This window comes from Prosopis cineraria, unplaced genomic scaffold (genome assembly GCF_029017545.1).
Source record: "Prosopis cineraria cultivar Desert tree isolate PC_DT_omini unplaced genomic scaffold, ASM2901754v1 PC1569, whole genome shotgun sequence".
NCBI lineage: Eukaryota > Viridiplantae > Streptophyta > Magnoliopsida > Fabales > Fabaceae > Prosopis > Prosopis cineraria.
The window spans coordinates 8,403-24,578 of NW_026556894.1; the positions used below are offsets into that span (position 1 = coordinate 8,403).

The 16,176-nt window shown below is 32.2% G+C and overlaps 2 protein-coding genes across 5 annotated transcripts; one reads left to right on the forward strand and one right to left on the reverse strand.

The window, feature by feature from the left end:
- The first annotated feature begins 2,341 nt into the window (after positions 1-2,341).
- LOC129300396 (molybdopterin synthase catalytic subunit-like) lies at positions 2,342-4,670 on the forward strand. Its single transcript, XM_054938961.1, has 2 exons — positions 2,342-2,598; positions 3,684-4,670. The coding sequence occupies exon 2, from the start codon at positions 3,871-3,873 to the stop codon at positions 4,432-4,434; it is 564 nt and encodes a 187-aa protein (XP_054794936.1). The 5' UTR covers positions 2,342-2,598; positions 3,684-3,870; the 3' UTR covers positions 4,435-4,670.
- Positions 4,671-8,731: 4,061 nt separating this feature from the next.
- Positions 8,732-14,500, reverse strand: LOC129300395 (pre-rRNA-processing protein las1-like). 4 transcript variants are annotated; one of them, XM_054938958.1, is made up of 8 exons: positions 14,082-14,500; positions 13,906-13,997; positions 13,607-13,684; positions 13,078-13,184; positions 12,939-12,994; positions 12,440-12,614; positions 10,418-10,705; positions 8,732-9,738 (listed from the first exon to the last, which is right to left on the reverse strand). In XM_054938958.1, the coding sequence occupies exons 1-8, from the start codon at positions 14,235-14,237 to the stop codon at positions 8,942-8,944; spliced, it is 1,749 nt and encodes a 582-aa protein (XP_054794933.1). In that variant the 5' UTR covers positions 14,238-14,500; the 3' UTR covers positions 8,732-8,941. The 4 variants fall into 4 exon arrangements, with proteins under 4 accessions (XP_054794933.1, XP_054794932.1, XP_054794935.1 ...); XM_054938957.1 differs by having other exon boundaries at positions 13,607-13,729; XM_054938960.1 differs by having other exon boundaries at positions 13,910-13,997; positions 14,082-14,118.
- Between the last annotated feature and the right edge of the window lie 1,676 nt (positions 14,501-16,176).

The following is a 16,176-nucleotide window of genomic DNA, read 5'->3' on the forward strand; positions in this document are numbered from 1 at the left end:
TTCGCTCCAATGGATTATTATTAAATTATTAAGTAAACTCTAAAATAAATAAATTTATACTAATTACATTCCATAGCTTTTTAAAAAAAATAAATATTAATTTAAGTTAATTTAAATAGCTATAAGTTTTAAATATAACTCATAATTTAAAATTTGATTTGCATTTGTAACTGTCAACTCATTTGTTTTAAAAATTTTGTTTGGACTTAGCTGTTATTGTTAATTTAATTTTTGAAATTTTATTATTATTCTCTCTTTTAAAAATCACAGGGCCTCTAAAATTTTAAATTTTTATTTTTAAATTTTATTTTTATATTTCAGTTTTTCTCAATATAAATAAATAAATAAATTAAATAAAAGGTCAAAAATAAATAATAGGCTGACATGATGGAACTGGGAGGCTTTCAATTAGATTAATATGTCTGGCAAAAAAAAATTAAATTAATTTGATTGATTAGACAAATAATTAGGAAAAGGGATTTTTAATAAGTTAGGCTTGGTACAAAATTAATGAAAAAATTCCAGAAAAAACAAAAATACATTGAAAATATAATATTAATATCAGCTACAATGTTATAATTTTAAAAATTTTAAAAATAATATAAAGTGATGTTAAAATAGTGTTTTTAAAAGTTTATAATATTGAGAATTAGAAGAAAAAAGAATAAGATAATTTGAACAACAAACCATTTCGTTTTTGTTCTGGCTTTAGATAACCACAAAAAATTTTAAATTTAATTAAACATTCGTAAATTGGCTTGCGTGATAAAGAATTCATGAATCAATATCATTGTCAATCATCAATTCTTACACTCTAATGTGAGGAGTTGACATACTACACTATCAATGAAAGAGAAATTGCAACAAAAAATATGTTTATTTGAAATCAGTAATATCAAATCAAATACTAACAAGTACGTAGTTAAATTAATAAGAAGTTGTACTATCTTAATTAATAATATTAAGTTTAAGTATTGTATATATAATCGTGCTATATGCCTTGGTGAATAATTGATAATTGCAAAATAAAAAAAATTATCAAATCAAGAGTAAAGTCAGGATTTAAAAATAATGAAGGTTAATATTAAAAAACAGATATATTATAATTTTTTTTATAAATTTTAAGAAGATTGAAAATATATAATACCGAAATAATATATAAAAATTTTAAAAAATTAGAGAGGTCACAGCCCCTGCTGATTCCCTCCCTCCGCCACTAGGGGAGAGCATCAGTTAATTCGGTTTGGTTGTGATTAAAGAAAACCGACGAACTGAAATGTAACATTTTTTTGAACCAAACTGAATTTTAATGGTTCGGTTCGGTTATTTATTTCGGTTATTGGGCCTTTTTGTCAACATACTGGGCCTTTGTTTGTCAACAAATTAGGCTTGTCTCCAAAAAAGAACATCATACTAATTAAGAAATAATTTAAAAACACCAGATGTCCCTAACTAAAGTAGAGAAAAAATGATCTGAACTGGTCTAGTAGACTCTATAAAATCTTAATTCTTGAAACCTCAAACAATTATAAAATTAACATGACGAATATAAATAGTGAGGAAAACAAAAGGGATCCCCAAAAACAATAACGTGGACACTGGACAACATAGAAAAGCATATCAAAATAAAGAAATCAAATATAATACTAGTATTTCTAAAAAATATTAATAAAAATAAAAACAATCCTTAATAATATAAATCAATTATAATATTTATAAATATATATAATTAATTTTGATTAATTTGGTTTATTCGATTTTGCAATCTTCAAACCGAACCGAACCATTTAAACTAAAATTTTTCTAAGAAAAAACCGAACCGACCATTTAAACCGAATAAACCAAACCAAATAGATCAAACTCAATTTGGTTCAATTCGGTTTTTGGTTTCGGTTTCGGTTCAGTTTTGCTCACCCCTATCCGCCACTACATCAAATCAAATACTATATAATTAAGTATAAAAAATACATCAACATCATCTTATCTTTATTTTATTTTTTTGGCCAAATTACACTTATTTTATTTTTACTCCTTATCAAAAGTCAACACCAAATTTTGGTGGATGATATCAAAAAAAAAAAATTATAACCAATTCCCTCTTAAAAAAAATTAATCACTAATAAAAATTAATAATAAATTTTATTTAAAAAAATAAGTCATATTTTAATAATAATTTATTTTATATTAATTTTTATCGGTGATTAATTCTTTTAAAGGAAGGCTGATTCTCTCCGAAAAAAAAAAAAAAAACTTTGTGGTTCAATAAAATTCGAATTATCAAAAATAGATATATAAGTAATAAATAAATGAAATGAACCTCTGCTTCATCTTCCCCACTTATCTGGATTTTGCCATTCCGCATTCGCAGTCCGAATCCGTCTTTCCCAATCGGTTAAAGCCATTCTCACACACTATCATTCATATTCCTCCATTTCAAGCAAAGCTGAAACAAAATCTCCATAAGCTCCTTGCTTCATCATCGTTTTCTGTTCAGCGTCTGACAATTTCAATCTCGATTGTTCAAAATCCCCATTTTCTTTTCTGGGTCTGCGATGTTTGGCTCGCTTGTCTTCATGATGGTGCTTGTTTTCATTCGAGGTTAGTTCTCAGCTTTTCTTTCTTACGTTTTTCTGTACCATTTTATGTGGACAATTACGGAGATAGTAGACTGCAACTGAGTAATATCGTAAATGAAGTTCATCTGCTGAAAACTCAAACCAGAAAGTATACACTCTTTGGGGTGGTGTCATAGTGCAGACCCACTTTCCTTCTTTTAGCCCTATGTAGTATGTTCCTTTATTTTTAGCTTAGAGAATTAAATCAATTGCGCAAAGTTGATTATTTTGGATGCAAGAAAAATACCCATTTTAGTTGTGAATTAATTAATTTTGAGCTTTTCAGGCTTTGATACGATCAGTGCCCTGTAATTGCTGTGTTTGACACACTGGACCTTCTTGATAAGATGGGAGTTTTTTAGATACTCATTTTTATTGTATATCTCTTGTGTTGCAAGTAAAACCTGCAAGCTTGTGTTATTTTGATTGAACCCCTTATTGCCATTTATCTTATTGGGATGTCTGTTGAGAGTTTAGCTCACAAACGCTCTGTTCCAATCAAATATTGTTTGCTAAATTGTTCCACGAATATTATTGATATTTGAATTGAAATGTTGCATTTCAGTGAGTTATACAATTTGAGGTTAGTTGGGTTCTCTACTGGTACTGAAAAGATCACACTAGTTAGTAACAAAGTTTTCTGATAGAGCTATTTGTATTGGTGATTTGATCAACCTGCTGTGTAATTCTTGATGATGCAGTACATAAAAACGCATGGACAAAGTTTGTTTTCTTTTCAAATGTATCAAATGATACTAAACAGAACTCAGTTGACGTTAATCTGGAACTAGAGAGAAAGAAAGAGGGTGAGATGGAGAGGAATGTAAGTGAGAATTTTAAGAGGCTTATCTTGAGTCAAAGTAACGCTATAAATGAATTTGCTTCATGATTGTGACAAATTCGGACACTGCTATTTTGACATGGTATTACCAACTTTTAGAACATGTAACCCTGCGCGTTAATCCTGAAAACTGCTTTTTGCAATATCGAAGTGCCTAAGCTAAGCATCTTTAAGATATATCCTGACAAGTCATGTGATATTAACATCATAACTTGTCAATTCATTAGCTTCATCAAGCCTTTTGCAACTGTGAGAGGCTCTAATCAATTGGAGGGAGGGACCGCCAGACCCAGACCTGACTTCTCAGATCTTTGAAGGAAGAAAAGCTCAACAAACGGTATAGATTTGTTCTCCAGGAGGATATCAGGGGAGCCGGTTAACTCAGGATAAGTTCAGCAAGTTTCTATAGAAAAAATGGCTGCTGAAGATAAAAACCTTGTAGAAATATTGGAAGACCTTAATCCCATAGATGTTGCTAAATATATGAACTATGTCAGTGCCCCACAAGCTGGAGCTATAGCTACTTTTTCAGGAACAACACGCGATACGTTTGAAGGCAAAACAGTGTTGGAGTTGAGGTATGAAGCGTATGTACCAATGGCAGTACGATGTTTGAAGTCTCTTTGTTCCTCTGCTAGAGCATCCTGGAATCTGCATTCCATTGCTGTTGCTCATCGTCTAGGCACAGTTCCTGTGGGTGAAACAAGTGTGTTTGTTGCAGTTTCTGCCGTCCACAGAGCTGATGCAATGGAAGCTTGTAGGTTTCTCATAGATGAGCTAAAGGCAACAGTTCCTATTTGGAAGAAGGAGGTTTACACTAATGGTGAGGTTTGGAAGGAGAACTGTGAGTTCATGGATAGAAGGTCTGAGCTTGGTAAAAATGACGAAGATTTTCATGGGAAAGTGAAAGAAATGAAGGAGCATAACAGGAAGCCTTGTTGCAGGCCTAAGGTTCTGGTGAAGGATGAAGGTAACTGAAGATTAATGACAGTATCTGGGGATCAAAGATATGCTTGAGAAACATGTTCTGTTTATTTTTATTTTTTTAATATTCAAATAATACGAGAGGGATGATTGTACTTCTGTACTTTGTTCCTTCTGTTTGCATTGCTATGTTAGCATCAACTTTCTCTGTTTTTAAATACAATACGAAGCAAAAAGCCTAGAGAAAGAAACAAGGTCAACCCTGATCCGTGGGTTCATTGATAAGATCATACTCCATAATAGCTAAACATTTTATGGGAAGTTCTACAAGAAGTTAAAAACACCTATTTGATGGTTAGAAAAGGCGTATTATGTGCAAGCCGATTAGTACAACTGTACAAGTATTAACTTCCTTGAATACAAGGCCATAGAAGTCACACGTAATCATTTTTCTTATATCTTTTGCAACCCCATAGGTGAGGTTTCATCTCTAATGAACCTTCTGAATATTTTCAATCGCTCCCATTGAATTTAAGACATCCCAGTCTTGAGTACTTAGGCAGTCTAATGAATTGAATGGGATGGATTTTTTTTTTTTACGAAAAAATAAAGTCATAGTAATTAATAATTTTGCAGATGTATACACTTCCATTCATGTAACCATGCCACTCTTGACAAAATAGTATTTTCTCATTCTTAAATTATAAAACACTTTTAGATAAAATTTTACATATTAATAAACCTTATTAAATACACTTAACAATCTTATCTTTTCAAATAAAAATATAAACTTTTAAAAATACCCATCATTTAATATATTGAAAAGAAAAGGGGTGAAAATTAATTATAGAGAGAGAGTGTGTAAAATTTGAAGCATTTAATGAAACATTAATTCACTTAAAGTGTTTTATATTTTGAGACAGAGAAATCTTTTCAAAAGTATCTTATAATTTATAACGGAAGGAATACATGTACTTTTTGTTAAAAAAACTCAGTAGAGGGGCATTTAAAATAAATAAATAAATAAATAAAGTGCATTGATAATCTAAGAATAACATGGTATTATATTTTGTATGGTATATTAAACAGGCAAGAATTCTCTCCTACTCCTTTCCTATCCTCTTCTCTTCTTTTTCTTTTGTTTAACCATTAGATCATGACTTAAATGGTTTAGATTTTATTTTTTTATAAAATTATTATTAAAATTTTAAATTAGAAAAAAATATATGAATAATAAAATTCAAACTGTTAAAATTTAGCATAAACAATTAAAAAATATAGCAAAAACAAAACAAAACATAATATTTTATAAAACATCAAATCTAAATCATCCAAATTTTGATTTAGTAGTTAAAATTAGGAAGAGGAGGGGAAAAGGATGGGAAGGGAAGAGAGGGGATCCTCTCCCATATTAAACATGATATAATTTAATGGTGAATGGGGGGAAAAAGACTCCACAAATAAAAAGTTCCTTATGACTGTGAATAAAAAAATAATAGAAAATTACATTACGGTGCATTCATTGTGTATGAACGGGATTTTGAAACATCCATATTTTTTAATTTCCATTTACACTATAACGCGGGACTGAATTCTCATGCTTTATACAAAATCTGACATCAAACATAATGTTTATAATTTATTAATAGTGCAATTTTTATAAAATTTATATTCACACATTCTTTTTTCCCCTTTCGACCTCTCTTACAGCACTACATCCAGTAAATTTTTTGTCGTTGACTAAGGCTAGTATCCTCCATCAGTAATAAATACTTAGCTGCTCGTAAGTATTTAAGTCAAGAGAAAATGATAATTAAGCCTTAATTTAAATTAAGTCTTAATTAATTTTAGAATGCTACCAAAGTTCCTTAGTCCTTTAGTAATAATAAGCCTAATAGGGATTTGCAATCTTGGCACCTAATTTTGCAATTTATCGTAATATATTTACAACTTATTTTTTAAATTTTAATAAAGAATATAGATGTTCATCTTTAATGTTGAGAAATATTAAGTTAATAGTTTCAAAAATTTGCAAGTTCTTTGGCTCCTTATTTTACAAATTTATTGTGATACATTTACAATTTGTTTTCTTCATTTTAACAAAGAATACAAATTTGCATCTTTGATATTGAAAAGTATTAAATCTAATAGCTCTAGAGATGTGCAAATTGAATTTTCAATTTTATAACTTTATTGTGATGAATTTATAATTTATTTTTTAAATTTTAATAAAAAACACAAACATTCAAAATTTGAAGTTGAAAAATATTAAATTTGTTACTTACTCTTTGCCTATTGCCTATTTATCAATAAAATAAATAGATCTTCCATTTCTCAATTGTCTATTATTTATTCTTCAATCCTATTAAAATTTGAAAAGTAAGTTGTAAATACATCATAATAAAGTTTTAAAATTAAGAGTTGAACTTTTAAAATTTTAGAGATGTGAGACTTGTTACAACAAAGTTGTTAATGATTTAGTTCTCTTCAGTGCTACTGCTCCCCAACAGGTTAACACCATCAAATGTGTCATGAATAACTTCTGCCAAGCTTCCGAGCATCGAGTCAGCCGAGCAAAAACAAACGTCTTCCTTTCTTGGAATGTTCCTACCAGGGATATAGCTTTATTATGTACTAGCTTAGGTTTCCAACACACTAATAATCTAGGTAAATACTTGGGAGTTCCTTTATTACATGGCAAAGTCACGAAGGACACTTGAAAGTTATTCAGAGGAAAAGATTCAGAGGAAATTGTCTGGATGGAAAGCCAAATCTTTGTCCCTCGCTAGTCCCATTACCCTCACTCAATCTATCCTCTCAGCTATTCCCATGTATGCAATGCAGTCAATCCAAGATCCCCTGCTCAACCTACTCTAGAATTGCCACTTTAATAATGAACTTTATTTGGGGTACTACCACAAAGCAAAGGACGATTCACCTTGTCAATTGGGAAATACTTTGTCAGCCAAAGGAAAATTGAGGTTGCGAGCTAAAGGATCTTGAAACTCTCAATGATGCTTTTCTTATAAAACTTGCATTCTCCATTGCCTCTCAACTGAATCTTTTTTGGATCAAAGTAATTAGAGCAAAGTATAAATAGAAAGACCAGGCAACAATCAAGAAAAGAAAAAGATCCTACTCTTATCTTTGGCAAAGTCTAACCAACATTTGGGATGACGGTGATCTAGGCTTGAAATGGGTCCCTTCTGCCGTGAATGACATTAAGTTTTGGAAAGATTATTGAGTTGGAGATCTAGGGCCACTACACCACCTTGCATTTAGACCTTTATCACCTGCTGATTTGGACAAGCCTATCTTAGACCACTTGAGACAAGATGGATCCTGGAACTGGAATTCATTCCAACATCTCCTCCTGCAGGAGATTCTTCAAGAAATTAATACCATGAACCCCATCCATAATGATCCTAATAAACTGCTATTAGAACCTCATCAGCTTTAGAACTTGCACTGTCTCCTCTACATACTAGCTTTTAGCTTCTGATCAATGGGATGAAGAGAATGTTTTATGGAACTTTGATTGGAACTGGAAGGAAACCCAACAATTTCGTACCTTTTTATGGCTAGCTTTGAGGAACAGATTACTCACCAATGGGGAAAGGCACAGGAGACATATGACCCAAGATACCTCTTGCGAACTATGTAATAGACCCATTGAAGATCATGGCCATGTTCTTTGCAGATGCCCCTTTGCATTAGATTTTTGGAATCTCATTGTCCATGACCATGAACTCCCTAGGTTTATTGCCATACAAACGCATGACTGGCTGATCCACAACCTTCATCCCTGCAACACCTCCTTGGCATGGCGCAGAACTTTTGGACTTATGTATTGGAAGATTTGGCATGCAAGAAATCAACACTTCTTTAACAACGAACACTTTAATCCAGTCAACCTAATCAATGAAGTCATTAGCCCTGCTAATCACACTATCAACACCAAGGATTTCATTGTATTTCCCACTGCCACTTAACTGCATGTGTTTTTGGCATTCTAATGTATTTTGATCTCACTTAAATCTGTTATTTGTAAACTAGATTCCTTTTTGTACATTCCTTTGAGTAATTGAATCCTTTTTCACTCCAAAAAAAAAAAAAAACTCAAATGATCAAAGAACTTTGCTAGCACTCTAAAATTAATTAGAACTTAATTTAAATTAATTGATCTCTTTAGGGCTTAAATGTCATTCTCCCTTCAGTTAAAAGGATAAGCCCTCCTTATTAGGTTTATTTCATACAAAAGTTATAAATCAATCATTTACTTGAAAGATCTGAATTATGATAGCAATTTTTTTCCCTACAAAGGAAGTGGACTCGAGAATGCAGAGAGGAGTTACAAATACAAAAAAACCTGTCATTTCTTCAACTAGCTGCGATGTGGTGTCAAGAACGTATTGGTCAAAATTAATCGACTGTTTTCAGTGGAATTTTACATACCTCACCATTGTTTTGCTAATGAATTGTAAATAGTTCAATAGGCATCCTATGCTAGAACAAAATTGGATAATATCTTGCTACAATCTAGACAAGAACACAGCATTAGTTAAATTAAAATCCTCACGGAAGATTTAATGGCTCGAAACTCTTGTTCTGTAACATTCTTCATAATCCCATCTATCAGTAGGCATCCCTTAGCTTCCATTGTTAATTTAGAAACTTGTCCTGTCTCTTTCTTCTTCTTAACAGTTGAATCATCAAGCAGTGTAAGGTCCAAAGTGGCATCTCTCTTGACACCATGTTTGCTTGGTTTCTGATTCTGAGTCTCCTTCCTATCCAATTCATGAATCTCTTTTCTATCATCAATATGATCAAGCGAAGGAAGATAGCCAGATGACCCTGCAGTGCGGGGCAACATGCCAATCGGGCATGGGTTCCATTCTTTTGCCAAAGTCCATGTCCGAGGCCCGTTGGTGTCGCAATCCGTCAATGATGTTGTTTTACTCTTTGTCACTCGTTGTTTGAACAACTCAAGCTTTCTAGCAGCTCGGCTTATGTATTCCTCCATCTGAAGGAAATTCACTGAAGAAATGGGCAAAGAGCTTTCATCACTGCTTTTGACTGAATTGGACAGAATGACATGAGAGAGCCTTTTAACTTTCTCCATTAAAGAGCTATCATCCATCAATTTTGCAAGGAGAAGGGCTGAATCCACTAGCTGCTTATTGCTTGGAGCTGATATTCGAAGACATTTTCGTACAAGTTCAAGCAAAACATTTTTTGGTACATTTGCTTTAGCAGATAGTACTTCATATAGAATCCCAGCAAGCCATGCAAACAAAGATGCAAGACGATCAATCTGGCAAAATCTTTCCCTACGTGAAGTCCCTAGACATTTCATTTCTGCACAGACGAGAGAAACAAATCAGTGAAGATAAAACTACCTCAACCTTAATCAATAATTAATATTAGGAACAGTTCTATATTAATGCAGAAGATAAACCATATGACTGTGCATGCAACTTTACAATCATTAGGAGCTCTACTATAATTGACCGTACAATCTCACACAAGAAGATGCCTAAACATATAATAACAGTTCAGAAGTGAAAAAATCTGTACCCGTAAAAGTGGCTGAAAGTGAAAAATTACGCTACGCCCATACTGAGCATAACCAAAACATTGTATCTCAAATCAACTCTGATGAACAAGCAAAGGGATCCACAGCTTGAAGCTTATAATAAATTGTGATAAAAGAACATTATAAATTTGACACTATAATGACATAACTCGCCTTGACAATTGACATGCAAAAACTGTGGATCAGAGTAATTGCAAGTATAGAAAGACGAAGGCTATCATCATCTTCGTAAACAAATTCATAATCCAATATGAAACAATTTAAGAATTTCAAAAATTGTTTCTAATAAAAAATGTATCAGATGTCAAAATTTAGGTGCACCCTAAGTATACTGAGAATGAAAGCAAATCCAAGTACCACACAATAATTAATCAATAGATACTGGATGCCACCAAAAAACAAATTGAAAATTGCTGACATGCAAAGCAAGAAGCAATCTACCTTCTTCATATTTCATTGCTTCCTGGGTCTCAATCATAATGAGTACTTCCTTAAAAAGGTTCAGTAGTAACTCTGGCTCCTTATCACAAAATCTGAGTATGACAACCTTCCAATCAGGCAAAATAATATTTATGGTTGGACATGAAACTTGCTCCGTATGCTCTACTAATTCTGAAGAACTCAAGGCTTCCAACAAATACTCCAACAACACACCTACAATCTCTGAGGAGTAGGAAGAATATAACTGAACAAGAGATTTCGATATCTTAGAAACTTGTTTCTTAGAACCTGAAAATAAAAGGATACCACTGCTTAATTCACTTCAGGTTCAGCAGAACTGAGATGAAGTACCATAACAAATTCCAGCCACAATCATTTATTTTGAAGAATAAAATAGGAATATCAATATATCAATATCAACACGTGTAATAAAATCTTTATCAAGTCACATTTTTCAAAAGCCCTGAACAGTGATACACATCCTCAAACTCCTGGCATTGCACAATACAACATGCCTAGTTAGTTATGATAACAAGTTAACTACTTTCTTATTTGGATTCTGAATTAAACAAGAATCAATGTATGAGATATTTAGATAAAGAATTAAAGTAGTGAGGATGGCCATTATCTGAAATTACCAAGTAGCTTCACCTTGTACTTGTGATTCCAATATTTTGGATGACAACTAAAAGTTATCAAAGAAAGTAAATGCATTTATCTTATTGATAATAAAATGCCACTTCCAGATTTTGATATTTGACACTTGCCAGTGATAAGAGTCAAAAGATTATTACAGTCACAACATAATTCATCATGTTTGAAGCTGTTACAGCGAAGATCCAGGTCAGAATAGTGGATGAACCCGGGGGACCAGACCAACAGTTTTACGAGACTTTGAATGTTGGACAAGAATCTGAATGTTGTTAGAATTAAAATCTCATTTAAATGCAGACACTTCCGGCATATTTCTAATGCATGTTACAAATGTCAAAAAGATCTTGAACAATTTTAAGTTCAATTTAACAGAGAAACAGAAGCACGTGCATTAAATGGGCCATACTTATCTCTAATTGTTCCAATTAGTGCCACATATATCATCCCTAACTGTGCCCCATAAAACAAGCATTAAATTTTGGATTATGCATTTACAGTCTGCATGTCTCTAATGTATAGATGATGTAAGGTGGAAGAATTCCTGCAAGCCTTTGAATCAAGAGAGCAATAAGCTGACCAGCATTATGATCTTGATTGAACAAATAAACAATCCATACTTTCTATTTGACTGAAAAACATCATTTTAAAGACAAATGCAGTATGATGCAAAGTATCATAAGGATATAGTACATCCACTTGTACATTATTGCATGCCGAATGGAATTCATCCATGCATTCACAATGATACATGGATTTGTTCAATCCATGTAGCTGACCCCACTTAGTGGGATAAGGCTTGTTATTGTTGTTGTTGTTCAGTTATACATGGTTTTCTTCTTAATCTAAAGGAGACCAAATAAGGAGAAAAGAAGACAATGATATTTAACAAGTGCTTAAAGAAGAGGTTGCTGACAGGGGGGGAAAAATACATGAATCCAATATTAAAAGAATGGAATAAAATTTGGAAAAATAAGAAGGAAGTAGATCATAATTGTTGCTTGTTTCTATTTTTCAATATTTCATTCAAATAACTTCCATCCTCCTTGATTTGCAACAAAAGAAAGAAGTGGGGTCATGATTTTAGGGCAATGGATGGGAGCTGGCAGAAGCAAATGCTGCATATAGATGTATGCCTGGATGACACAGGGAAAGAATTTTCAGCCATCCTAATTTTCGTATTGAAATATAATAGTAGATAAATAAAATGCATACATTCCCGTTACATAAGCTTGACATATATAAATTGCATATCACATCATTAAACACCATACTAAAGTCAATATTTAAAAAGATATGATTTAAACACTAATGTTATAACTTATAAGAGATGAAAATAAATAAATAGATAAATAAATAAAGCTCACGCACGTTTTCCCTCGAGTATTGGACTATTAGACTGGGAACTCTGGTTGCTTTTCAAGCAGAAAGACAGTTCTCGAAGCTTGGATTTGATTTTCTTTCTAACCTTTGCATTTCCATCACGTTCAAAAGGAATTGCCTTGCTCTGAGATTCCCAATAATAAGACTTCAACCAATCAAGTGCCTGAAATTGACAACAACAAAACAACTCACCATCAGTTATAGGCGCAAGGTCACTATTTTCCCTTTAATTTTCAAAAAACAAGCAATTGCATAGAACATGTTGCTGGCAATCTGGTAAATATCTAAAAGCTTTAGAATCTTATATTACATTAACAAGTCCTCCTTATTCTGACATCAACTATCGGCCTTGAAAAGGAAAACCCACTCCAATTGCTTCATATCAAATGAGTACATCAAATCTTCAAACATTATCAATTACACCACCCCATGGACCACACATACTTGACACTGATATGATAATAAGACACACTGAAATAAGCTATACCTTAACTGAGGCACTGCGAAGAAGTTGAAGTGCTGGAAGTCCACGATGTGATCCCTCTAAAGTTGAAGGAATACGTAAGGGGAAAGGCATTTTTCAATATATATGTAAACAAATAATAGTGGGAGACAACTTTGTTTACCATGACGAATATCAATCAGCAACCGTGGAATACCAATTGCCTCAGCAGCAACAGCTATTGACTTCTCTTCTTTCTTACGTGTCTTTTCAATAACACCATTGACAAGCCTTCAACAAACAAGGTTGTGCATTAAAGGGTCACATATAACACAAGTGCTTGCTGATACTTTTCCTGAAAGTAAACAGCTGCTCATACTAAAGATGAAAAGATAGCAAAAAGGCCCAGATCTGAGATTCTAAATCTCATGACATGGCAAAGTTTCTTGAAAGGCCCTCAAAATATCTTCTAATAGTCTCCAGTGACCACACAATCATGTCCCATGATCTTGAGCGACATTAACTCATTAATTAATTTTTCAAAACAGTGCAAGTACAAATAGATTACTAAAAAACCTTTTTTTTCTTTTTTTTGCCAGATACTAAAAATCTTGTAAATCACTTGATCTTGTACATTGTACTGGTGCTATGGATGTATTTCGAAGGGTTATAAGAAAAACTTCATATTTGAAAAAATTGAAAGAAAACCTTACCTAATGATTGCCATGCAATACAAATGAGCAAGCATTTTCTCTGAAAGAGAAGTATCTCTACACCGATCCTCTTCCACTCTACAAAAACCAAGGTTCATCAAAGATGTATCATTTTTGACGTTCCTGTATAAAAGAAAACTTTGCATCAACGACATTAAGGGGATGTTCCTTGTTCAAGCCTATGGTAGTTGTTTCTTATATTTAGCCTAAAAAGATTCTCTCAATTTTTTTTTTTTGGTGCAGGGAGTAAAAAACTATAAAAGATCATAAAGTTATGAAAATCAGAATAGAAAATCTACCTACAATAGGGATCAATTTGTCGAATTTCAATGATGGAAGCAGTGGCCTCAATAGCAGCTGGCAAACATCCTCGACTCTCCCATGCCGATATCTGAAAGCAAATAAGTCTTTCATCAGCATATATCCTTCTGTATCATATTGAAAAGGCTTGCAAATAATCAGCATCAAATCTTACTCTTTTTAGAGCAAAAGCAATGGAATCTGGGGAGTCTGAGAAAAGAGAATCTTTAACCAAAACCCATTCATCCCAGTTCAACCAAGGCACCAATTTGAGTGCATATGACGAACTTTGTTGCTCGCATATTTCGTTCAAGTCTAAAAATGACTCCATCAAAGGCTTGATCAACAATCCTCAAGGAGCAAGCTTCAAACCACCGGGAGGAGAGTATGAATTTAAAATACAAAATTGAAGCAGAAAACTTGAATATCAGGTACCGCGGAGGGAGGGAGTGAGGTAAATGTATAACGCGAGCGCCGGTGCAAATGACCACCGTCACTGAGCGACGAGATTGAGAGGAGGTGGGAGCAGCGGCGTGAGGTTGAGCGTTGAGTGTGAGGTTGTCGACAGTGGGGCGGGGCGGCGGCGGCGGCGGCAGAGCGTCGTAAGTCGTAACTAGTAAGATTGTGGGTGAGCTTTATAATAAAAACCCAAATTAAATCATATAATATTATTATAATAAATTAAACATGAGTACAAAATAAAAATTATTTCCTCTATTTAAAAATATAAAACATTTTTAATAAAATCTCATCTCACAATAAAATAATTATTTATTTTTAAATTAATTTTATTTTTTATATTTATCTCTATTAAATATCATATAATAAATATAAAGGCATTTAAAAAAATAATGATTACACCTTGAAAGATTAAAAATATCTTATATTTATAAACGGAAAAAGTATATGATAAACTTATAACCGAAACTTGATCTATCATAAGAGTTTATCTTCTATTTTATATTAATAAATTAATAAATTATATTAAAAATATGATCACATTATCGATATATGATACATATGTATAATAAATTAAATAATCAATATATAATTATTTTGTTATTTTAAACATATAAATAAATGTCTAAATGTAGTTTTTCTAGAGCAAATAATGTTGATCAGTTAAGTGATATTCCCTCCGTTTAATAATATAAAGTATTTTTAATCGAATTTCATCCCTTAATAAAGTAATTATCTACTTTCTAACTAACCCTATTTTTTTATATTTACCCATATGAAACACCCTACAATAAATATAAAATCATTAATTAATAGGGACATTTTTGAAAAGAAATAATGATTACATCTCTAAAGATTAAAAATAACTTATATTTTTTAACATTCAACTCCTTAAAAAATACTTTATATTTTTTAATTGAAGGAGTACTTCCTAGTCTTATGTGTAAGTTGTCTTTTAAAAAATTTTTGCGGTCCTAAATATAATTAAGCTACTTTGCATGAGTTTATATGCCATTAATTATTTTATTTTAAATATGCCTTTTATTTTAATTTTCAATGAGAAAATAAATAATTTTAAAAAAATTATGGTAAAAATTTTAATAACGTAACTATTTTTTCTTTATTTATATAAATTTGTTGTGAATAATTTATTAAAATAAATTTAATATTTTATTATTTGTTTAATAGAATATATATATGCATGCACGCTGGTAGACCAGCCTTACAAAAATAGGTCTAGCCCATCTAAGCCGGCCTTTTCAGTTTTACATGCTTGCAATGAATCGTTTGGATCAAGGCTATTTGCTATGTTCATTCAAGAAATTCCCAATTAGTTCTCCACCTAAATGGTTTATCTGGATTTGCAAACTTAGAAATTGAGGACAAGCATCTGTTTCTGTTATAATGCGCGAAGAATTTCAAATCTTTCACAAAAATGAAATGGGATAAAGAATGCACTTTCAAATCCGAATCTCTTTTGGCATGCTTGTCTTCGAACTGCCTTGCATTGGATTTATCGATGTTTGGTGCCTTCCTTGCAACAACACGCGAGTCTCTGTAGTTTTCTATCACAAGCTTCCTCTTCCGTCCTTGCTGAAGGATGCTCTGATGAATGGACATTTTGTAGGAGACTTCCACAAGCTTCTCCTTTTCTTTTGTCCCATTTCATTCATTGTTGGGGATTGCATTGATGACTTTTTTTTCTGGGTACTTTTCCATGTGGTTCCGGGGAAAGCGGTTATTGACCGTTTTCTTTTTGTTATGTTTTTTATAATGTAAATTTGTTTTTAATTAAAAGGGAGAATTACAAC

Bases quoted from the DNA above. Each gene is read 5' to 3' on its own strand.
- LOC129300396 (XM_054938961.1), top strand. From the start codon at position 3,871: ATGGCTGCTGAAGATAAAAACCTTGTAGAAATATTGGAAGACCTTAAT.
- LOC129300395 (XM_054938957.1), bottom strand. From the start codon at position 14,237: ATGGAGTCATTTTTAGACTTGAACGAAATATGCGAGCAACAAAGTTCG. The intron at 13,185-13,606 runs GTAAGGTTTTCT...TGTTTGTTGAAG, and splicing joins TATTGCATGGCAATCATTAG to GCTTGTCAATGGTGTTATTG. The intron at 9,739-10,417 runs GTAGATTGCTTC...TCGTCTGTGCAG, and splicing joins AGCAATGAAATATGAAGAAG to AAATGAAATGTCTAGGGACT.